At 40.6% G+C, this 25,695-nt stretch overlaps 1 protein-coding gene and 1 long non-coding RNA gene across 3 annotated transcripts in view; one reads left to right on the plus strand and one right to left on the minus strand.

The window, feature by feature from the left end:
• fndc1 (fibronectin type III domain containing 1) overlaps nucleotides 1-25,695 on the minus strand; it is a 63,755-nt gene that overhangs the window by 29,520 nt on the left and 8,540 nt on the right. For both annotated transcript variants that reach the window (XM_034161973.1, XM_034161972.1), the window contains exons 2-11: nucleotides 20,412-20,603; nucleotides 15,835-15,903; nucleotides 12,105-12,341; nucleotides 9,432-9,530; nucleotides 6,624-6,741; nucleotides 6,347-6,534; nucleotides 5,470-5,577; nucleotides 5,149-5,337; nucleotides 393-2,696; nucleotides 150-265 (exon numbers count right to left, since the gene is read on the minus strand). In XM_034161973.1, the coding sequence (XP_034017864.1) occupies nucleotides 150-265; nucleotides 393-2,696; nucleotides 5,149-5,337; nucleotides 5,470-5,577; nucleotides 6,347-6,534; nucleotides 6,624-6,741; nucleotides 9,432-9,530; nucleotides 12,105-12,341; nucleotides 15,835-15,903; nucleotides 20,412-20,603 (3,620 nt within the window). The remainder of the gene's footprint in view (nucleotides 1-149; nucleotides 266-392; nucleotides 2,697-5,148; nucleotides 5,338-5,469; nucleotides 5,578-6,346; nucleotides 6,535-6,623; nucleotides 6,742-9,431; nucleotides 9,531-12,104; nucleotides 12,342-15,834; nucleotides 15,904-20,411; nucleotides 20,604-25,695) is intronic.
• LOC117502848 lies at nucleotides 20,114-24,486 on the plus strand. The gene is made up of 3 exons (XR_004558414.1): nucleotides 20,114-20,127; nucleotides 23,172-23,177; nucleotides 24,345-24,486. It is a non-coding gene; the product is annotated as an uncharacterized LOC117502848 (long non-coding RNA).

The raw sequence follows: 25,695 nt of genomic DNA on the forward strand, positions 1-25,695 counted from the left end.
TAGAAATACTTTTTTAATGTGCAGAAATGAAAGTACTCCCAAATATTATCTACTGGGGTGTCTAGTTGCAGCCCACAAGACCTTAACAATCAATCTGTACAATGCACGATCACAACGACAGTTACCCACAATTCATTAAACACAGTTACCCATTTGGCCCCATCAGGTCCGGTAATAAACCTTTGACCAACAGACTTGCTGATGCCATGAGAAGAAGGTGATTCTTTGTCACTTGGTGCTGTCAGGTTTGGGCGTCCATTTTTGCCTAAAAAAAAACAACAAAAAAACAAAAATAGATAATTCATGTCAGTGAATGTGATATGAAATATCTTAATGCCATTTTTCTCCAGAAAATCCTTGAAAAGTTGGACTTAAAAAGGAATTTACTTAACCATTTTCACTGCCAGGTTTGACTCCTCCATTAGTTTGTTTCCCTCTGAGACTCGGATAGCGAGACCGACCCCCTTGGCTCCTTAAGCTGTCTCTAAATGATGATGAAGATGGTATTGATGATGATGATGCAGCATGGGAAGTGCCTCCAATTAAATCTCCTGTCTTTGTTGCGGTGGTGCTGCTACTGCCAGTGTTCCGATTTGAGGTCACAATTGGTTGCAGAGGTTTTGAGGAAGAAAAGGCATCAAATGAAGTTGAAGAACTTGATGGTGAGGAATCAGACATTGATGTACCCAACCTGGAATTCTGCGCTGGCTGTGGTTTGATGGGGAACCTAGAACCACCAAACTGCCTGTTACCCAGAAATGGAGAACGTACCCTGCCATTAACCCCTACGCTTGGACGACGATGAGATGAAGTGATGACTGAAGATGAGCCAGGCCTTGGGTTAGCTCCATCCTTAGTATCTACAGTCTCGTTTTCATCAGCTGTTCTTTGAGGGTTAGCAGTAGGATCTGCATTCATTTGTTTGTGGTCCTCACTGAAAAGCTCCTGATCATCTTTATTTTTCTCATTAGGACCTCCCCTGTGGACAGGCTCACTTGCGGAATCAATGATTGAAGTAGACGTTTTAGCTGAGCTGAGAGTATCACTAATTTCTGGATTTCGACTAGTCAACGAAGGTTTAAGTAAACCCACTCCCACCCCGTTCTTAAGTGTATCTTGTGTTGAAATACTCATCAGATCTTCACGAGTCTCCTGAATTGATGATACTCCTGTAGCACCTGTGGGCTCTGAGATCCTACTGGGTGTCCCTCTCAAAATGGGTTTACTAGCCCCTATCGAGGATGACGTCCTGCCATCCTGCCTAGAAGACGAGACTCTTGTTTCGGAACCAAACCTGCCCGGATACCGACCAGCAAGCCAAGGGAATCTCTTCGCAAATGAAGGGCTAATTCTGGTTCGGGAGACAACAGGTTTTTGATAACTGCTCTCCTCCCGCCTTGTCTCTACTGTGGACTGTGTGTCACTTTTCGAGTTTGAGCTAGGCTCCTGAACATCTGTATCTTCTGTGTTTTTGTAATTGCTGTCATAATTATCCTCTCTGTGAGTCGTTTCGAGCTCAGGTGATGTGTCTGAATTGTGTGACATTGCAGAGTTGTGAGATCGAGAGAAACCATGCGTGTATGCGGTGGACGGGAACTGGGATCTGCTCTGTGAAGTCGATGCAACGGTGGAAGAGCCTTGTGTCTTAGATGTTGATAAATTGAAAGTATTTGATGCGTCATGGTTTTGTGTCCCACTTAATGAATTTGCCTGTGATGTTGCTATATTTACTGTTACATGGCTTGGAGTTCTGCTTGGCAAATTTGACTTTGAGGAGATAGCGGAGGTTGATCCAGGTTTGTAACCATTTAACATTCTGGTTGAATTCCCTCTAAGCAGAACTCCAGGATTTCGTCTTCCGTAACCATATCTATTGCTAAAGCTAGAGCTGTTGGTGCGAACCGCTGAAGCGAAACCTCTAGTTACTGTTGGAGACTCTGTCTGAAGCTGCTTTACAGGTGAAATGGAGGGTTTGGAGTGTTCTATACTGGGCTGAGCGTAGGTATTTTTGAGATCTGGGTATTGGGAAGCTGTGATTTCCTTTCCAATGGAGGTAGACTCTTGGATATGGGAGGAGGAAATGGGAAGAAAAAAAGATGAGGAATCAGGAGAAGAGGAGCTTGAATTAGAAGATCGAGATATAGCAGAGGAGGAGGCACCCTTGGATAATGGTCTTTGATGGACCCTGATCTTAATGGGCCTTCTGGGTGGAGGATTGTAATTGCTGGGAGCAGGTTTAGTTGGAGATGGAGTCCAAATTTTGAGGCTGGGGGTCTCGGGAGTCCGCGTGTCTTCTTCTTGGTTATAATCCACTCCATCCTCTGGTTCAGGAGAAATATCATTGTTTGGTTCTTTTTTTTCCTGTACAACCTCTGTTGTTGTCTCCAAGACTGAAGGCAGTGTTGTGGGTATTTTCTCATCTTCTTCTTCTTCCTCATCTTCTGCGTCTCTTCCTCTGGAAGAACTGCCTCTGTTCACCACATTCCTCACGGAGCCCCTCACTGAAGAGAAGATGCTGTGATAGGAGCGCGTCTGGGAAAGTGGGCGTACCCGCCTATTGGCAGGTGGCGGTTGCGCCGCTTCGGTCAGTTTTTCTGTCACTTTTGTTGACTGGAGGTCCGCTTCCTGTTTGGAGGCAGCAGGGCTCGTCCTGTGGCTCTCCTTGGTTTTTGACAGTGATGAGGCAGCGCTGCTGGCTGGCAGGAGACCAAAAATGTCAGTTTAATTCCATTTCAAAACACACATGCACTCACTTGATCCCTGTTAACTTTACATTGTCAAACATTTTCCCACACGTGACACAGATCTGATCTTATCTATGTAAGTAGGGCTGTTAGTTCAAACCTGTCTTAAATAGTTTTTAGGTACTGCAAATCATTCTATAATCAATACAAAAAAAAAAAAAAAGATTTTCTTTAACAGAGTGACATTAAAACAAAACTATTTTAAAATCTTTGAAAATATAGAAGGCATTATCTGGTTTAAACCACATTAAAATGTTTCAAATCAAGTTAAACCACTTTAAATAAAAGACAAAAGGAATATTTTATTTAAAAAAGATATTACAATGTAAAAGTTGTCATTATTTCCTTCTGCAAACTATATAAATGGTTCATTCATTCATTTTCCTAACCCGGTTATTCCAGGTAAGGGTCATCGGGGGTGGAGCCTATCCCAGCAGTCATTGGGCGAAGGGCAGAGTGCACCCTTTACAAGTCGCCAGTCCATCGCAGGGTCAACACACACACACTCTCACACAGTCATGGTGAATTTAGAGTCACAAATTCGCCCAACTTGAATGTCTTTGGAAGTATAAATGATTACTTGATTATCAAGTTAGCAAAGAGTTCAATCACATGGATGTACAGCACATTGGTTCATTTCAGTTCCCAGCAAATTTACCACCAAATCATTCTTCTCCTTCTTCAGCCGTTGTGCATAAAAAGAAGAAGAACAGAACTAAGTAAAAATTTGACCAAACACCAAGAAAGAGATTTTAAAGGTATAGTGCCACTGTTTTTTTTTTTTTTTTTTTTTAAAGATTTAAGTCATAAAAAGAATTTTCTCTGGCACCACTAGAAATTTTCCTTAGCATGTAGATATGGGATTCATAATATAATATTGCCAATATGATCAAAATTCATGCTGCCTGGGAACAACTTAGAATTTCAACCCCTGAGGGGAAGAAATTCAAGGGATCAGATGCTATGACCAACTGTTGGTACAGTTAGAAGTGAGTTACAAGAAATCTTATTGATTTTAACACAAGATGGGACATAGGTAATGTCAAAACATCACATATGTGAGCACACGCCTCCTCCTGTAGTTAGTCTGCATGACAGCGATGAAGGAAAAGACAATATTCATGATGGAAAATTAAAATGATTATGAATATTGCACCACATTACAAAAATAAATTTCCATTATAATGCTTGAATTTCGGTAGAAACTAAATTTTCACAGTTCTGTGAAATTTGAATAGCCCTGTAGCTTTAAATGAATTAGAACTTGAACCTAAATAATACATTACGTGTTAGCCTTGTTTTAGTTAGCTAACTGGCTCTGTATTCACCACCTCACAGCTAGCCAGTGACAGAATCTTAAAAAACACACCCAAAATGGTAAACTTGAATTCCGATTGGTTAAAGACAGTGACAAGCCAAAACATCATCTCCATTTGGTTTAAACAGCACAGGGATTCACTTGAAGATTTTTCACCCGGAGACAGCAGGAAAATATTTGATTGGATAAAATGAAGCTCTCACCCTTATGAGCTGGTCTGGAAGCAGCACAGCTCAATTGAAATGATTTAAATGCAATAAATAAATATGAATAGGTAATAAATAAATGATTGGAATATTTTTGTAAAATACATACAACATGTATGAAAATATTAAAATGACAAAAATTATTCTGATCATATTGAGGCCAACACAGAAGGTCTTGCTTGCTCTGATGGTCCTCCTCTGGTCATAATATATATCTGCACAATCTAATGTATTCCTGATTCTTCCAGATCATGTTTTTATTTATTTATATATTTATTTATTTTTAGGAAGTCACCTCTCCAAACGTCTGTCTGTCGCACCATATTTCATGGTTTTCATCGACCTGTTTAGAATTGATTGATAACCTTTGAAGCTACAAAGATGTATCTCAATAATTTGGATATAATTCAAATTGGTTGTAACCTGGGTACCAGACGTATTTGCTACTTCATGTGGTATTTGCTGTGGTGGAGGATGTGATTTGGTGTGATGACTCTGTAGACTGATATAGCGACTATTTATGACCTTAAAAGGAGCGAAGTACATGAAATAGCGTAATGCATACTTAAGTACGCATTACGGGGTTTTTAAAGTATTTTTATATATTTATTGTCTTATATATTTATTGCTACGGTAAGACAACTGAATTTCTCCATGAAGGGATCGATCGATCGATCTATCTAGCTATCAATCAATCAATCACTTGGAAGAACTACTCATAAAAGTACAAGCCCCCTCCCCAACACAAAAGGCTGAATTACAGTAATGTCATTAGTTGTAATTAGTTAGTTTTACCCCTGTCAGTACCTGTTACAAGGTAAACCACTAAAACAAACACATCCAGTCGAATCAAACGATAATAATCGGCAAATGATCGTACTTCCTGGCATGACGACACTGAAGGCCTTGCTCTGTGGACCCTGTCCCCTCCTGTTTGTTGCTCTAATCTTGAAGATGTACCGGTCTCCAGGCGTCAGACCGTCGATGGTGGCCGAGGTGGTGCTGCTGCGGTACGTCACGCTTTTCATCCCAAACGGCTTCATAGCGGGAGCATAAGACAGGATGTACTCTGTAGAGATGACAGATGGCGCGACCGTTCACATAATGTCAACTTGGCACATCCGCCTTCTCAAAACTGAAATCAAAATTTTAAAAGTTTTCCAAGTGCATCTATGTGACCAGTTGAGATAGGAGGTTCAACCTCTTATCCTCCCGTTGGGTTCTTCCGGTGGATCCCACGTCGCTGTGACAGCAGTTCCTTTACCTCTTAGTGGCTTTACCTCGAAGTTCTCCGGTGGACCAGATGGCGCTAGCAAACAAGAAGAGCACAAGTAAACAGAAAGACGGCTGAGAAAATGCCAACAAAAGCAGAATTGGAATGAACGTGGACCCGAGTGAGGAAATTGCTACTGAAACACATAAGAAGAACAAGGCCGCTTTTGCCAGTCGGCTCCCGTTGTGAGGAAAAACACTGCTGCCATACGTTTTCAAGGAACCTCCCTTTGAGATCATTTATGGAACTACACATGGAAATGTCAGCCAGGCAGTTCACGCTGACACCTCGATGAACCAGCCAAAGCCGGCATCAGATATCAAGATGGAATGTGATGAAGCGTGCTATGAAGAAATAAACACAACGGGAGCAAACGGACAGGGTCATAAAACAATATAAGTAGATGAAGACACAGTAATAACCACAAACCTGATTATTAGTATAAAGGCAAGCAAATATGAAAGGATATATGAAGAAATATAGGAATTTGCTTTGAATACAAAGCCACAAATACTATACTTTTGAATTATACAATATAATAATTGTTCCATGCCGACTTTGGCACATATCTCATTCCATACTGCTGGGAAAGATGTGCTATAATTTGGGTGTCAGTCTAGATCTGAGCCAAAATGTTTTTTCATCTTTCCCCCTAATTTTCTTTTATCTTTCTCCTCTGTTTCAAGAACTGCCTTTATGACATCACAAAGAGTGATAGGTGTGAAGTCACCATAGCTTACACTTTAAAAACAAATTGGAGTTTCACTTTTTTTTCCCCTCTTTCATATTATTTTTCTTGACATACCTGACTCTGGTGTCCTCTGAAAGACAGAGACGCTCCACTTGCCGTTGTTCTGTCCCTGAGAGATCCTGACCGAGAACTCGTACATGCCGTCAGCAGAGAGGGAGTCTATCATCATTCTTCGCTGTGTACCCTCTTTGTACTCCCAGCGCGCAGACTCCCCCTTCTCCCTGTACCTCACCGTGTAGTATCTTCGATATGAAGAAATGGAGTCGTGTTAATGCTTGTGATCGTGGAAGGTTATAGTATGTAATTCAGTGCATGCCTTCACAGATCCTACCTGGATCCACCAGGTGTGACCTTCTCCATCTCCACAGCAGGGTCAACCCAGGATATGAGGACAGATTGGGGGGACATGACCCTGACACTGATGTCTCGGGCCTCGTACTCCTGTGGTTCTGGACAGCACCCACGACAGTGGGGACAAAAATGCCACAAACATAAACCAAAGTCAAAATTGTCCTGTGAGATCGATAATACAACCCCTGGCAAAAATTATGGAATCACCGGCCTCGGAGGATGTTCATTCAGTTGTTTAATTTTGTAGAAAAAAAGCAGATCACAGACATGACACAAAACTAAAGTCATTTCAAATGGCAACTTTCTGGCTTTAAGAAACACTATAAGAAATCAAGAAAAAAGATTGTGGCAGTCAGTAATGGTTACTTTTTTAGACCAAGCAGAGGAAAAAAATATGGAATCACTCAATTGTGAGGAAAAAATTATGGAATCACCCTGTAAATTTTCATCCCCAAAACTAACACCTGCATCATATCAGATCTGCTCGTTAGTCTGCATCTAAAAAGGAGTGAACACACCTTGGAGAGCTGTTGCACCAAGTGGACTGACATGAATCATGGCTCCAACACGAGATATGTCAATTGAAACAAAGAAGAGGATTATCAAACTCTTAAAAGAGAGTAAATCATCACGCAATGTTGCAAAAGATGTTGGTTGTTCACAGTCAGCTGTGTCTAAACTCTTGACCAAATACAAACAACATGAGAAGGTTGTTAAAGGCAAACATACTGGTAGACCAAGGAAGACATCAAAGCGTCAAGACAGAAAACTTAAAGCAATATGTCTCAAAAATCGAAAAATGCACAACAAAACAAATGAGGAACGAATGGGAGGAAACTGGAGTCAACGTCTGTGACCGAACTGTAAGAAACCGCCTAATGGAAATGGGATTTACATACAGAAAAGCTAAACGAAAGCCATCATTAACACCTAAACAGAAAAATACAAGGTTACAATGGGCTAAGGAAAAACAATCGTGGACTGTGGATGACTGGATGAAAGTCATATTCAGTGATGAATCTCGAATCTGCATTGGGCAAGGTGATGATGCTGGAACTTTTGTTTGGTGCCGTTCCAATGAGATTTATAAAGATGACTGCCTGAAGAGAACATGTAAATTTCCACAGTCATTGATGATATGGGGCTGCATGTCAGGTAAAGGCACTGGGGAGATGGCTGTCGTTAAATCATCAATAAATGCACAAGTTTACGTTGATATTTTGGACAATTGAAAGGATGTTTGGGGATGATGAAATCATTTTTCAAGATGATAATGCATCTTGCCATAGAGCAAAAACTGCGAAAACATTACTTGCAAAAAGACACGTAGAGTCAATGTCATGGCATAGGGTCAATGTCAATGAGCAGATCTGATTTGATGCAGGTGTTAGTTTTGGAGATGAAAATTTACAGGGTGATTCCATAATTTTTTCCTCACAATTGAGTGATTACATATTTTTTTCCTCTGCTGGGTCTAAAAAAGTAACCGTTACTGACTGCCATAATATTTATTTCTTGATTTCTTATAGTGTTTCTTAAAGCCAGAAAGTTGCCATTTGAAATGACTTTAGTTTTGTGTCATGTCTGTGATCTGCTTTTTTTCTACAAAATTAAACAACTGATTGAACAGGGGTTCAATCAGGGGTTGCCAGGGGTTGTAGTAATTCATGGTCAACCTCTACTTTGTTTCAGATAACTCCCGTTTGTTTTCTTTATGAATCAGTATATACATTCCACTAAACTTCATGTTTTTAGCCAAACACCTTAGATTCGATCTCTGTGGAAACCTTGATACTTCTGGAATTCTTTGAAGACCTGAGTTGTTTCCGTCAAATCACATTGCTACACAATTTTCAATTTCAATTCATTACAATTATATAGCGCCAAATTACAACAAAGTTGCCTCAAGGTGCTTCACACAAGTAAGGTCTAACCTTACCAACCCCTAGAGCAAGCACACAGGTGACAGTGGTAAGGAAAAACTCCCTCTGATGATTTGAGGAAGAAACCTCAAGCAGACCAGACTCAAAGGGGTGGACCCTCTGCTTGAGCCATGCTACCAACACAATTTACATGAAATTTTGGGAAATACATACACAATTTGCTACAAATGGTTACCAGCTTCATGTGCACATCTCAAAATGAAATATTGATGAGCTATGTTGTGATAATTCTACTGGAAATAATTGCACTGTATGTCAAGTAACATCGTGATACGGGCTTCAGTCGGTTGATTATTTTTGTATTTAACCAGCTCTACGGTTAGTCAACTCTATGCCAACATACAAGTAGTAAAATAAAATCACAGTTCCTCAAAAATCAAAATAAAGTTCCTTTTAAATTACCTTTTTGCCTCCAAAAAAATCCAGTGTTAATTTGTTAGATTTTTATAACCAGTCAAAAATCAGTTACCCATGCAGTTTAAACTAGCTTCACACTGGTTGAGATATGTTTAAAACTAGCAACTTTTTAGTCTAAAGTCCACACCACCACTGTTGCAAAACAGTTTGAAACCAGACTATCCCAATTTCTCATTGGATTATATAAAGTTAGATCTGGTTTCAACCAGTTAGAAATGCATTTGAATCTGTTTAAAAGCAATTCGAACTAAGCTGTCTTTGGTACCATGCAAGTTAATGGTAATTAACCCCCCCCCCCCCCCAAAAAAAAAAAACAAACAAACCATTATATATGAGAATTAATTACTTCATCATTATCTCTCTTTGTCAAAAATAGAAACTGATTTAGATTATTTCTCAATAATACTCTCGATAAAACCTGCAGGTACCTGGTGTGCTTGCTTTGGTTGTGACCGCTCTGTTGACGGGTGCGCTCTGGCCCAGTGCTTTCTGTGCCTGCAGTGACACCACATGAACGGACTCAGATGCTATGAATAGAAAAGGATACCAGGCACGGCCAGGGTTTACACTATGGACACTAAAGTTAGTACAATTAAAATGTACATATTTACTTCAGTTGTCATTGTTGTATGGCAATAATTGACAAGAATTGTTGGATTTTACAGGTATGAACGTTTCTTGGGAATTACTACATTTCAAGATGGAGAGTGTACAGACAGTGTTACAGTAGTGTTCAGAATAATAGTAGTACTATGTGACTAAAAAGATTAATCCAGGTTTTGAGTATATTTCTTATTGTTACATGGGAAACAAGGTACCAGTAGATTCTCACAAATCCAACAAGACCAAGCTTTCATGATATGCACACTCTTAAGGCTATGAAATTGAGCTATTAGTAAAAAAAAGTAGAAAAGGGGGTGTTGACAATAATAGTAGTGTGGCATTCAGTCAGTGAGTTCGTCAATTTTGTGGAACAAACAGGTGTGAATCAGGTGTCCCCTATGTAAGGACGAAGCCAGCACCTGTTGAACATGCTTTTCTCTTTGAAAGCCTGAGGAAAATGGGACGTTCAAGACATTGTTCAGAGGAACAGCGTAGTTTGATTAAAAAATTGATTGGAGAGGGGAAAACTTATACGCAGGTGCAAAAAATTATAGGCTGTTCATCTACAATAATCTCCAATGCTTTAAAATGGACAAAAAAACCAGAGATGCGGAAAACAACCATCAAAATGGATAGAAGAATAACCAGAATGGCAAAGGCTCACCCATTGATCAGCTCCAGGATGATCAAAGACAGTCTGGAGTTACCTGTAAGTGCTGTGACAATTAGAAGACGCCTGTGTGAAGCTAATTTATTTGCAAGAATCCCCCGCAAAGTCCCTCTGTTAAATAAAAGACATGTGCAGAAGAGGTTACAATTTGCCAAAGAACACATCAACTGGCCTAAAGAGAAATGGAGGAATATTTTGTGGACTGATGAGAGTAAAATTGTTCTTTTTGGGTCCAAGGACCTCAGACAGTTTGTGAGATGACCCCCAAACTCTGAATTCAAGCCACAGTTCACAGTGAAGATAGTGAAGCATGGTGGTGCAAGCATCATGATATGGGCATGTTTCTCCTACTATGGTGTTGGGCCTATATATCGCATACCAGGTATCATGGATCAGTTTGGATATGTCAAAATACTTGAAGAGATCATGTTGCCTTATGCTGAAGAGGACATGCCCTTGAAATGGGTGTTTCAACAAGACAATGACCCCAACCACACTAGTAAATGAGCAAAATCTTGGTTCCAAACCAACAAAATTAATGCCTCGCAGATGTGAAGAAATCACGAAAAACTGTGGTTATACAACTAAATACTAGTTTAGTGATTCACAGGATTGCTAAAAAAGCAGTTTGAACATAATAGTTTTTTCAACAGCAAATGCTACTATTATTGTGAACACACCCTTTTCTACTTTTTTTTTTTACTAATAGCCCAATTTCATAGCCTTAAGAATGTGCATATCATGAATGCTTGGTCTTGTTGGATTTGTGAGAATCTACTGAATCTACTGGTACCTTGTTTCCCATGTAACAATAAGAAATATACTCAAAACCTGGATTAATGTGTTTAGTCACATAGCACTACTGTTATTCTGAACACTACTGTATGTGGACAATGCATGTTTGACGACAGGTCGGGTCAGGGTTGGGACCATGTGCTGGTGTTGTGTGTTGCAGCATCCACCACACTGTAACTGCCATAGACTCGTAACCATCCAGGCAGACAACTGGTCCATCTCCACCTCTTGAAAACAACCATCTGTCTGCTGCAGCCAAGTGATACATTGGGCATCCTTTAGGCTTTTCCAGGTGCTGAGTCTCTTAACGTTGAGGCACCTGTGAATTGGATCATGGCCAAAGAAGCACACCACAGGGTGAAAATGTAGTGGCTGACCTTCATTTCACTGTGCAACTAGTGCTCTTGATCTCAATCTCCGTAAGTAACCAATCACGTAACATCAAGTCCTTCCAACAATACCTAAGGACCCAAGTGAAGATCCAAGACCTCGAGTACCAAAGACATCTAGTTGGCACCTTTGGCTACTGGTTACCATCAAGGTCTCACAACCACTACAGTAAGACAGAAAGCATCAGGGCCCTAAAGACTTGATCCTTCTATCTATTCCCTGGCATCTCCTGATCTCGAAGGCCATGAACACTGGTATCACCGAACATCTCTGCCCAGGAACCAAAGAGAATCCATAAGCTCTTCTAAGGAGTCTACTGATATCAAAGACAAATACATGGATATCACTACTGAGATAAGTTTGATTACTGACTGGATAAGGATAAGTGTGATATGGTCATGCTAACCGTACTTAGAGGTTAAACTTGGCATCAACCACAGTTGGCATCAACCGTGGTTCACATCAGCCACCAATGGCTAGTGACAATATTTTCACACTTTAATATAGCCGGTCAGAACTCAAGCAGACCATGTTGGTGTAATAATATCCCGTGGTACAGTCCACATTCAGGAATCCAGTAACTCCCAGGAAACTTTCATCTCTGAATATACTGTTTAAGAGTCTGAGATATGGGTCTTCTTACTTAGTTTGGGCATGTTACGGTTCCTCTGGTCAGATTGAGGTTTGGTGTGGAAGTTTCGCCTCCTGTCCAGACTGGCGGCTCCTGCTGAAGTCTTTTCAGGCAGCCTAGGGCCGGAGGAGGACTGAGGCGGCCTCCTTTGGGCCCGACTCCTGTATGCCCGTGATGGGTCAGCTGTTCTGTTCACCCTGGTGGCGTGTTGTACAGAAGCATCCTTTCTAGCAGGGAGCAGGGCCGGACCTGCGAACAGACGAAAAGTCAAACTGTGGTGGCAATCGACCTACGTTTTATACCTTCACGCTCCATGCTGGAGTTGTCTGGGAGACACTGTTGACCGAAAAGTGTCCCACACGGCTCCCACATTCACTCAGTGATAAACACATGATGTCACATCCATCCAGCTGTGACTGTAAACACGCCCAGTTGTTACTAAAGTGACATGCTGCAGAACAGAAACAACTTGTCTTCTGCCATCTGATTTTCATGTCCCGCTCTAATCCCACTCTGGCAGGAACGCCATCTTGGACGGTGACTCAGCCAGACGATCGCCTCATTTTCACCATCTGGCTGCTGGCTGCGATAGCGCTGGCGAGATAACAAACAAAACAGTCCTGCCCCACCCTCACTTGTCTTCGATCTTCCCTCTCCTGCCTCATTCCCGCCCTCGTCTGTTTCACATAATCACTGTCAGATGAGAAGGCTCTTCCGTCTTCCCCGTCGAGGGAACTGCAGGCGCAGCTTGGTGAGGGGCGTGAAAAGAAATCCAAGATCAGATAACGACAAAAATAAACACGTACGGTTACACGTTCATGTGTATTTGGATAGTGACGGATTAAACCGAACTCCAATACCTGAATGACAGATCCAACTGTCCAAATACATTTGGCTCCTAGTTCTGGAGGGTAACATCCAAAAGAACTGGTTAAGAAAAAATTTCCCAGCAACAGAGGGCTAGTTTGTGTCAAGATGACTTGGAGATCAGTTCATTTGTCTTTGTGTCTCAGGCCGTCCTTCTGCCCGGCCAACACAGCTGAGCTGATTTCTTCACTTTGGATCAACAAAGATAGTAATCCGTCAAATCTCTTTTGGACTCTCTTTCTCCAGATCTCTCTCACATCCTTGCTTTTTTGAATCTTTCTTTCCCTGGTTCTCACTCATGCTTCCTTTCTGTTGCAACCTCATGCCAGCACAAATTATGTCTCGACTGTCAACGGCACATTAAGGACAACCGAGAACGAAAACATTTGCACTATTTTCCCCGTTTTCAACCAACTTGCCTTAATAAACAGCACACTCATTTAAAGTTTATGAAGAGTGGATGTAAAACTGAATTAATAGCTTCAGTTCGTGTTTCAAGAATTTTAACGAAGTAAAGCTTATTTTGAAGTGGTATTTTGAGTGGGTGAAACAGTCAATCATTTTCCAAAGTAAATTATATTTACTGCTTGGAATAGGAAGTTATTTTGTGAAGCAATGGATTCGTTTAATTTTAATTTTTTTGCAATGCAACAATTTTTGAGCATTCTGAAAGAGTGAATCATTTCTGAAGTACGGCAACTAGTTCATTTATTGTTTTGAGCATTTCGAATTATTGTGCAATTGTTGTTCTGTGCATTTTGAAAGTGAATCATTTTTAAGCAGTTTCATTCAGTGTTTCAAGTGCTTTGAAAGAAAATTTTCTGAAGTAATGATTTCATTTATTTTCAACATTTCAAAAAGTTACACACCAATTATTCTTTGCATTTTGACATCATTTTTGAAGCAATTGTTTCATTTGGCATTTCAAGCATTTCGAAACAATTTTCTGAAGTAATGATTTTATTTTGTTTCGACATGTGTAATACAATAAGCCAGTAATTCACAAGTGTTTTGACAAAGTGAATCATTTTTGAAGAAATTGTTTAATTTACTATTTAAACATAGGATCATTTTCTGAAATAATTTCATTTACAGTTTTGAACATTTTGAAAAGTGAATTATTTTGTGAAGCAGTTAATTCTTTTTTATTTGCTGTTTTTAGTATTACCAAAAGTGCAGTTTTGTGGGAAAAAAAAAATGCTTTTAGCATTCTGAGACACTCATTTTTTGAAGCAATTGTTTCACCAATTGTTTCACTGTTTGAAATGCTCAAAAGTCAAAATAGTAAATTATCCAATTACACAGAGAACTATTTACTGATTTGAGCATTTTAATAAACCACACTGTTTCATAAAATCAAGCATTTTGAGACTAACACCTTTTGAAGCAATGTGACAGTGTTTTGAGCGCTTTGGAAACAGTGACTGGTTCAGTTACTCAGTATAGCATTTTGAAACAGTGAATAATTTTTAAAGCGATGGGTTCACTTGACTCAGAATTCCTCAAACCATTTCCAACGTTTGTGGCATATATCCAGGGTTTTCTACCTGAAGTCCACCCCCTTGGCTATGCCAATGCCAAAAAGGCATGGGGTTCAAATTTACTCCCCATTCCTGTGCATTCTGCCAGGATTAATAACTACTGAAGTAACACTGTTAATGATTGTGAAAATGGAAATACTCCATTTGGTTTTAATCACTGACCTTTTTATTTTGTGTTGTCTCTCTCCCGCTCCACCCCCCCCCCCCCTTTCTGGATAACTGTCACAGTGCATAGTTTGGCTCGGATCGCTTTGCCCAAACCACTAAAAACCATCGACTCCGCAATTCTCCTAGTGCCAGATCCTTGCTGTCTTTTCCTGGAAGCTCAAAGGTCCAATGTGCCATGAGGCTGGTCTCCAGACAGACATACTGCTGTTCCGTAAGCAATCCACCTCTCATGCTGAAGTGCAGAAAAACACTGTCAGTTTGCCGAACAATGGGAATCTTTACCCATTTTAATGACATTGCAAACCCAACTACTCTACTACATTTACATTGACCTTTTTTTCACTGACTTCATTCCAGAAACACTGCAGGGTTTTTTTTTTGTTTTTTTTTAGAGCCATTTCCTGAAGCTTACAAGCTCAACAAATATGATTAACCATGTCTCCACAGCATGCCTGCCTTAAACAAATCCATCCAAAGCTCCAGCCGAGCGTGCAGGTTCCGTGGTTACCACTGTTGCCTTGCAGCATGGAGGTCTTGCGTTCCACTGCTGGTCTCAATCTGTTGAGGGTAGCGTTGTGCAATGACAGGAACCGCGTTAACACAAGTGCATATTTGCGATGAACTAATCTGGGGTGTTTGAAGACCATATGTCCAATTGACCTGATTAAGTCTGTTTTAGTTTGTCAACTGAGCAGAACCTATAGAAGACCAGCTAATTGATTTGTTTTTGGTACAAACAGTAGCAATGACCTGGAAAAGGACAAGAATGGCCTAGAAATTCTCACTATGTGGATTACGCAATAGTCCGCTGGGTACGACAACAACTGCTTGGTTTTAAAAAATGAACAATTACAACAGTTACTGCCATGCCAAGGCAACAAAACCATAAAATAGACCTTCAGTTTGGATTACCTACAAGATAAACACACCTGGTTCAACTATCGGTGTACACACGGCCCTCGCACGGATCCCATACAGACAAGAATAAAGGCATTCACATTGGGAACGTTATCCACATAAGACTCTGTGGTTCTTTTTGTATTCATGATCAAAGTCACCAAACTCGCTTTTAAAAGGTATAACCCAAGCTTTCACATTAGTGGCTGTTAACAGAGACGCGCCACTCCTGCGCTAAGCCAGTAAAGATATCCGGAGATCAGGTTTACCTGTTGATGTGTTGCGGACAGGTGCACCGCTAACCACAGCGAATCCATCCAAGTTAACCCATTCAGGGTCTGAAAAAGACACAGACGTTCCTGTTAAATTCCGCTATGCTGCTTATTTGACCTTTTCAATGAACAAAAGTTAAAAAAATGTAATTAAAAGTTTAACAACTTTATCAAAAGGGACATGTGAAGCATACTGAACTGGATTTATCACAAGAAATGTTTCCTTTATGACCCCGAAGGGCTGTTTCACTGCTGTTTAAAAAAAGAAAGAAACTAAAATTATCTTTGGCTCAGAACAAGTTTACAGCTTTACACTGCATCTTTTTCTGCATTTTGTTATGTTACAGCCTTATTCCAAATTGGAGTGTATTCATTTTCCCCCTTTCTACTCACAACACCCCATAATGACAACATGAAAAACACTGTTTCTTAATTTTTGCAAATTTATTAAAAATAAAAACCTAAGAAATCACATGTACATAAGTATTCACAGTCCTTGCTCAATACTTTGTTGAAGCACCTTTGGCAGCAGTTACAGCCTCAAGTCTTCTTGAATATGACACCACAAGCTTGGTGGACCTATCTCTGGGAAGTTTTGCTCATTCCTTTTTGCAGCACCTCTTACTATCCATCAGGTTGGATGGGCAGCATTGGTGCACAGCCATTTTCAGATCTCTCCAGAGATGTTCAATAAGATTCAGGTCTGGGCTCTGGAGTTATCCTTTGATATCTTGGCTGTGTGTTTAGGCTCATTGTCCTGCTGAAAAATGAACCGTCACCCCAGGTCAAGAGCGCTCTGGAGCAGGTTTTCATCCAGGATGTCTCTGTACATTGCTGCATTCATCTTACCCTCAATCCTGACTAGGGATGGGTATTGATAAGATTTTATCGATATCGATGCCATTATCGATCCGATTCCTTATCGATTCCCTTATCGATACCTCGTGAATTTTGTACTAAAAGTAGGCTTTACAGGTTTTCTGTGTATTTCATTGAGTCTTAAAGTAAATAAATATGAAATTGGTCACTGTATCCTTGATCTCTGGACATAAAAAACAAAAAAACAAAACGGTGTTTCGCTTTGAAGTTATTAATACAGACTGGATTCTATCATTCTAACTTGACTCGTCAGAGAGCCGTGCAGCATTTGGAGCTGTGTGAACAGAACGGAGGACGATTCTCGTTTCTTTCTCTCAACAAGACAGCAGTCCCAGTTAGTGACTTTAATCCACACAAAAGTGACTCACGATTGAGATATTCAGGGATGAAAGTGGTGAAAAACAAAAAAAGCTGAAACCCAAACGGACCCGCAGCAGGGTATGTAATCAATGTAGAGAAATTATAATTTTCCTGACAAACACCCCCCTAAACAACGGCCACTCTGAAGGACCGATAACAGAATCGTTAAGCACAAAACTTATTGATGTCGGTGGATCGAATCATTTCTTAACGATACCCGAAAGGAACCAGTTTTCGATACCCATCCCTAATCTTGACTAGTCTCCCAGTTCCTGCTGCTGAAAAACATCCCCACAGCATGATGGTGCTGGTGCCACCACCATGCTTCACTGTAGGGATGGTGCCTGGTTTTCTCCAAACATGAAGCCTAGCATTCAAGAGTTCAATCTTTGTCTCATCAGACCAGAGAATTTTGTTTCTCATGGTCTGAGAGTCCTTCAGGTGACTTTTGGCAAACTCCAGGTGGGCTGCCATGTGCCTTTTACTAAGCAGTGGCTTCTGTCTGGCCACTCTACCATACAGGCCTGATTGGTGGATTGCTGCAGAGATGGTTGTCCTTCTGGAAGGTTCTCCTCTCACCACAGAGGAATGCTGGAGCTCTGATAGAGTGACCATCAGGTTCTGTGTCACCTCCCTGACTTAGACCTTTCTCCCCTGATTGCTCAGTTTAGATGGGCATCCAGCTCTAGGAAGAGTCCTGGTCGATCCAAATCTACTTCCATTTATGCTGATGGAGGCCACTGTGCTCACTGGGACCTTCAAAACAGCAGTAATGTTTCTGTACCCTTCCCCCGAATTGTGCCCTGACAATCCTGTCTCTGAGGTCTACAGACAATTCCTTTGACTTTATGCTTGGTTTGTGCTCTGACATGTAATGTCAACTGTGGGACCTTATATGTAGACAGGTGTGTATCTTTCCAGAGGAGCCTCTTCAGCCACAGACTGCTCCTTCCCAAGTGCAGGACCAACAGGCTGAAAAACTCCTTTGTCCCTCAGGCCATCATCCTGTGCAACTCCTCACTCGGGGGGAATAGGAGTAACAGGAAGACAGAGGACGGGAAGGTGATGAGCAGTTGTAACCAGTAAGACAGTATTTCTGGTATTTATATTTGTATTTACATTTTTCAAAATGTCTCTTACCTCTACTTCTGATACTCTGTGTGCTCTTACCCCGTGTTCTGCTATCCAATGTTGCTGGAACCTCAATTTCCCTGAGGAAGTCTTCCCAGGGGATTAATAAACTTCTATCTAATCTAATCTAATCTAATCTAATCTTGTCTAATTTAAGGCTGTGAATACTTATGCACGTGATCTCCTAGAATTTTTATTTTTGATAAATTTGAAAAAATCTGAAAACTTTTTCCACATTGTCATTATGGGGTACTGTGTGTAGCATTTTAAGAAGAAGGAAAAAAAAAGAATTTCATCCATTTTGGAATAAGACCATAACATAAAAATGTGGAAAAAAATGAAGCGTTATGAATACTTTCCAGATGCACTGCACCTAGTATTTTGCTGTCGGTATGCCCAGGGCCAAGCATCAGTCCTCCACCCTTTTTAAAGAAAGTTGGTTAAATGCCCACCTGAAATTAAATTAAATTACAAGGAACACATTTAATGAATGAGAAAAGAAAAACAAAAAACAAAAAACAGACACAAATAGATGAGGTTTTGTGAATTTATTTTTTATTTATGATGAAATCAGACATTTTTTAAAACAGACTTTCCGACAAACGTAATATTGGGCATGTTTGTGCATCGGCCCACCCCCTGTTCAGACAGAATTTCATGTGGAGAGCCTCTGATGGGTGAATACTGTATTTAAATAACTTGTACAAATTTGCATTTGGAGTGAAGAACACTAACCTTAAACCATTCTATTTTCTTCGCTCTTCATTACAATTTCAACAAATTTCTTAAGTGTCTTCAAAATTCAATTAATGACGCCAAATTACGGATTCCCGAAGATTATTTGCCAATTCCACTGAAGTGTCAGTTCGGAAACAGGCTACTGCAGGTACAGTTTTGCCAAGTGGAGCTAATAATACACAAGTATTCCAGTGTTAGTATGGCCAAAGCAGATGGTCACCCCATTGAATCTGGTCTGCTTGAGGTTTTCTTTCCTATAATAAAAAAATTCCAGAGGTAGTGTTTCTTTACCAGCATCACCAGTGTGTTTGGTCAGGGAGTGGGTGCGGTTTAAAAGTTACTTGTGCATAGCGCCTCAGAGTGACTTGTGCCCCAACCACAGAGGACACACTGGCCTAGGCATGCAGGAACACGTGCAAACCAGAACACCCATATGGTTCTCTTTGCCTCTCTTTGAGTAAGACTGTTTTCTTTAATTTAGTTAGTTTACTCTGCTTTTCCCACTTTCCCTTTCTTCTCTGGCTTGCATTAAATGGCTATTAATAAGTCATCCCTTTCTCTTTGTTGCTGTCAGACAAGCCGGCTAGACGCATTAACGATTCAGCGCGTTATTTACGACGATGCTGCTTTTGTGCTACCGGGGGAACGAGACGCGATCTGTGAGGAATTTCTGGATAAGCCAACACGGAGGCACGGCTTGGCTGCAAGAAGACTGGTGGCACGTTACCACCATCTTGTGCATGGCAAAGCTGCCATGCACAACACGTTGCACCAACGTGCACAAGTACAAAGGCATCTGTAGGTGCGTATGGAAACAAAACAAGTGTTACTATCCTGTTAGACACACACACACACTCTGATACACACGCATGCTTGACCACAACACAGAACTGTGTTCGGACTGGGCTTTAAATGTGGAAAAGAAGAGTTGCCTGCAGACGCTGCTGATGAAGTATCGCTCCGAGATGCCAAGGACGGAGGAAAGTAGCATAATGACAAAAGCAGATGAGGTCGTGTCAACACTGTAAACTGCACAGAATCACAAGATCTGTTTATGCCAACGATTAAAACCTAACGGTAATGTCCAGAGCTGAAGTTCAAAATAAGGCCTGTTCTGCCAAAATAAAGACTGATGCTCATGCACGTGCTTTGTCTTTTGCAGAAGACAAAACAGCTACATACGTGCATGGATGTGGGTTTGCATTCCCTCCTGTTTCAATACACTTGTCTTGAGAAAGTGCCGAATGCCAGTCTCTGTAAATACACTTCGTAAGCCAAACCTCTTTTCCTTTGCTCTTGCTCCATTTATTTTCCCCTGAATTATTATTTTGTCCGGCGGCGTCACTCCTCAGATATCCTCGGAAACGCATAGCCTTTTTGTTCCTTTTTTTCATGCACTTGATCTAAAAACTTCTAACAGACCATACCTGATGATCTTGCGTCTTGTGTCCTCATCTATGTCTTACCAACATCCTCCAGCGGTGGAGAGCGGCTGTCCTTGTCCGCTTTAGTGAAGCGGTGAAAGCGCATGGGCCTGCTGGAGCTGATGGCAAAGCGGTCCACAGGTCTTCCATCAAGATGGATGGACGACTCCCAGCTGTCCTTCACATCCTTGTCTGCAGGTGATTGTTTCCCACCATGTGGCCGCAGGGACTTCTCTGTAATAACAGCAATAATCAATCAATCAATCAACTTTTTCTTATATAGCACCAAATCACAACAAACAGTTGCCCCAAGGCGCTCCATATTGTAAGGCAAGGCCATACAATAATTATAAAAAACCCCAACGGTCAAAACAACCCCCTATGAGCAAGCACTTGGCAACAGTGGGAAGGAAAAACTCCCTTTTAACAGGAAGAAACCTCCAGCAGAACCAGGCTCAGGGAGGGGCAGTCTTCTGCTGAGACTGGTTGGGGCTGAGGGAAAAAACCAGGAAAAAGACATGCCGTGAAGGGGGGCAGAGATCGATCACTAATGATTAAATGCAGAGTGATGCATACGGAGCAAAAAGAGAAAGAAACAGTGCATCATGGGAACCCCCCCACAATCTACGTCTAAAGCAGCATAACCAAGGGATGGTCCAGGGTCACCCGATCCAGCCCTAACTATAAGCCTTAGCGAAAAGGAAAGTTTTAAGCCTAATCTTAAAAGTAGAGAGGGTATCTGTCTCCCTGATCTGAATTGGGAGCTGGTTCCACAGGAGAGGAGCCTGAAAGCTGAAGGCTCTGCCTCCCATTCTACTCTTACAAACCCTAGGAACTACAAGTAAGCCTGCAGTCTGAGAGCCAATGAAGAGAGGCCAACACGGGTGAGATATGCTCTCTCCTGCTAGTCCCCGTCAGTACTCTAGCTGCAGCATTCTGAACCAACTGAAGGCTTTTTAGGGAACTTTTAGGACAACCTGATAATAATGAATTACAATAGTCCAGCCTAGAGGAAATAAATGCATGAATTAGTTTTTCAGCATCACTCTGAGACAAGACCTTTCTGATTTTAGAGATATTGCGTAAATGCAAAAAGGCAGTCCTACATATTTGTTTAATATGCGCTTTGAATGACATATCCTGATCAAAAATGACTCCAAGATTTCTCACAGTATTACTAGAGATCAGGGAAATGCCATCCAGAGTAACGATCTGGTTAGACACCATGCTTCTAAGATTTGTGGGGCCAAGTACAATAACTTCAGTTTTATCTGAGTTTAAAAGCAGGAAATTAGAGGTCATCCATGTCTTTATGTCTGTAAGACAATCCTGCAGTTTAGCTAATTGGTGTGTATCCTCTGGCTTCATGGATAGATAAAGCTGGGTATCATCTGCGTAACAATGAAAATTTAAGCAATACCGTCTAATAATACTGCCTAAGGGAAGCATGTATAAAGTGAATAAAATTGGTCCTAGCACAGAACCTTGTGGAACTCCATAATTAACTTTAGTCTGTGAAGAAGATTCCCCATTTACATGAACAAACTGTAATCTATTAGACAAATATGATTCAAACCACCGCAGCGCAGTGCCTTTAATACGTATGACATGCTCTAATCTCTGTAATAAAATTTTATGGTCAACAGTATCAAAAGCAGCACTGAGGTCCAACAGAACAAGCACAGAGATAAGTCCACTGTCCGAAGCCATAAGAAGATCATTTGTAACTTTCACTAATGCTGTTTCTGTACTATGATGAATTCTAAAACCTGACTGAAACTCTTCAAATAGACCATTCCTCTGCAGGTGATCAGTTAGCTGTTTTACAACTACCCTCTCAAGAATCTTTGAGAGAAAAGGAAGGTTGGAAATTGGCCTATAATTAGCTAAGATAGCTGGGTCAAGTGATGGCTTTTTAAGTAATGGTTTAATTACTGCCACCTTAAAGGCCTGTGGTACATAACCAACTAACAAAGATAGATTGATCATATTTAAGATTGAAGCATTAAATAATGGTAGGACTTCCTTGAGCAGCCTGGCAGGAATGGGGTCCAATAAACATGCCGATGGTTTGGACGAAGCAACCAATGAAAATAACTCAGACAGAACAACCGGAGAGAAAGAGTCTAACCAAATACCGGCATCACTGAAAGCAGCCAAAGATAACGATACATCTTTGGGATGGTTATGAGTAATTTTTTCTCTAATAGTCAAAATTTTGTTAGCAAAGAAAGTCATGAAGTCATTACTAGTTAAAGGAATACCTTGCTCAATAGAGCTCTGACTCTTTGTCAGCTTAGCTACAGTGCTGAAAAGAAACCTGAGGTTATTCTTATTTTCTTCAATTAGTGATGAGTAGAAAGATGTCCTAGCTTTACGGAGGGCTTTTTTATAGAGCAACAAACTCTTTTTCCAGGCTAAGTGAAGATCTTCTAAATTAGTGAGACGCCATTTCCTCTCCAACTTACGGGTTATCTGCTTTAAGCTACGAGTTTGTGAGTTATACCACGGAGTCAGACACTTCTGATTTAAAGCTCTCTTTTTCAGAGGAGCTACAGCATCCAAAGTTGTCTTCAAAGAGGATGTAAAACTATTGACGACATACTCTAACTCCCTTACAGAGTTTAGGTAGCTACTCTGCTCTGTGTTGGTATATGACATTAGAGAACATAACGAAGGAATCATATCCTTAAACCTAGTTACAGCGCTTTCTGAAAGACTTCTAGTGTAATGAAACTTATTCCCCACTGCAGGGTAGTCCATCAGGGTAAATGTAAACGTTATTAAAAAATGATCAGACAGAAGGGAGTTTTCAGGGAATACTGTTAAGTCTTCTATTTCCATACCATAAGTCAGAACAAGATCTAAGATATGATTAAAGTGGTGGGTGGACTCATTTACTTTTTGAGCAAAGCCGATAGAGTCTAATAATAGATTAAATGCAGTGTTGAGGCTGTCATTCTCAGCATCTGTGTGGATATTAAAATCGCCCACTATAATTATCTTATCTGAGCTAAGCACTAAGTCAGACAAAAGGTCTGAAAATTCACAGAGAAACTCACAGTAACGACCAGGTGGACGATAGATAATAACAAATAAAACTGGTTTTTGGGACTTCCAATTTGGATGGACAAGACTAAGAGACAAGCTTTCAAATGAATTAAAGCTCTGTCTAGGTTTTTGATTAATTAATAAGCTGGAATGGAAGATTGCTGCTAATCCTCCGCCTCGGCCCGTGCTACGAGCATTCTGACAGTTAGTGTGACTCGGGGGTGTTGACTCATTTAAACTAACATATTCATCCTGCTGTAACCAGGTTTCTGTAAGGCAGAATAAATCAATATGTTGATCAATTATTATATCATTTACCAACAGGGACTTAGAAGAGAGAGACCTAATGTTTAATAGACCACATTTAACTGTTTTAGTCTGTGGTGCAGTTGAAGGTGCTATATTATTTTTTCTTTTTGAATTTTTATGCTTAAATAGATTTTTGCTGGTTATTGGTGGTCTGGGAGCAGGCACTGTCTCTACGGGGATGGGGTAATGAGGGGATGGCAGGGGGAGAGAAGCTGCAGAGAGGTGTGTAAGACTACAACTCTGCCTCCTGGTCCCAACGCTGGACAGTCACAGTTTGGAGGATCCAAGAAAATTGTTGAGGTAAACTTTGTAGTACATTTGCATTGGCACTTAAAGGGGTCATAATGTGGAAAAATGTTTTTTTGGGTTTCATGTTAAAATGTTGTGTGATCAGTTACAGAATGAACCTAAAATACAGACAGTAACCACACAGGATGTAAAGGGAAAACAAAGGTGATTTATTTACCAGTTTGGAAGTCCAGTCCCACAAACAGAAGGAGTCCAAATAAGCACCACAGAAGTAAATATAGAACTCAAACAAAAACGCAGGCAGTAGAACACAGCAATCAACTGGGGTTAGACAAAAGGCAACTAATACAAAGATGTCACTGAAAGTGTCAAAGAATAATCTGGCAAACTCAAAGGGGAACTGTGCAGTACTAAATAGTGACACAAACAAACAGACGAGCGACAGGTGGTGTGATTGGGAATGTGCAGCAGCTGTGGGGGAGACCGGGTGACAAAACATGCCTAGAAACACACAAAAACTGATAAAGGCAAAGTGTCACAAACCTCAAGGAACCCTGGGGGTGAGTAGAAAACAAACACAAAGTAAAGAAGGAACCACAAGGTAAAAAAAAATCCATAGACAAAAGAACAAAACACAAACAACTAAGGTGGAACTCAAAAAAGGCTAAAGTGTGCAAATACGGAAAAACAACATGACTAACAGATAAAACACAGACAGGGGACACACCACAAAAACAACTAACAAGGACAAAAGACACAGATAGGGGACAGATCACAACATTAAACACTGTTCATGTCCCGCATTTCTTCAATTGTGCAAATAGAAGATACACTACTAGAGGCAAAATGTAGGTCAGAAATGGCTCGTTTTTGGCTTGGGAGGCATACAGTACTGTTCAGAATAATAGTGGCGCTATGTGACTAAAAAGATAAATCCAGGTTTTGAGTATATTTCTTATTGTTACATGGGAAACAAGGTACCAGTAGATTCAGTAGATTCTCACAAATCCAACCAGACCAAGCATTCATGATATGCACACTCTTAAGGCTATGAAACTGGGCTATTAGTAAAAAAAAAAAAGTAGAAAAAAAACTGGATTCATCTTTTTAGTCACATAGCACTACTATTATTCTGAACACTACTGTATGTTAGGGTACTGTAATCGCTTGTGTGTGTAGCTGTGTAGAAAGTTACTTGGAAACGTGACCAGATTTTCACCAAACTTCATAGAAATATTCTTTGGATGAGTGGACTGGATGATTTATTTGTGAAGTAGATTGGTCAAAAGTTATCAAAAATACAATATGAAAAAAAAAATCTTCCAGGATATCTATTATTATATTATTATAGTTGTAATTTCTATGGATTTCCTTTTGGGGAGGTACAATATTGCACCCGGGGCCCTGGATGGTAACCCCCCAAACAGACAAATAGTCATTCTCCACCTCTCGTAACAGATTATCTGCCTCAGCCAGGTAAAATCTAGGTGCCCCCTTGGTATTTTCCATTCACTGGACTCCACAAGGTTGAAGGTTGCCTTTGTGTGCTGGATCATACCCAGAGAAACATGTCATACTGCTAAAATGTTGTAAATCCCTCACCATGTATAAGTAATACTCCTCATCTGAGTTTCTCCAACTGACCTAGAGAGCAAGTCATCACTTTAGGTCACTGGTTAGCTTCCAGGTCTCACAACCAAATAGTAAAATAAGAAGC

Source organism: Thalassophryne amazonica, chromosome 21 (assembly GCF_902500255.1).
Source record: "Thalassophryne amazonica chromosome 21, fThaAma1.1, whole genome shotgun sequence".
Taxonomy (NCBI): Eukaryota; Metazoa; Chordata; class Actinopteri; order Batrachoidiformes; family Batrachoididae; genus Thalassophryne; species Thalassophryne amazonica.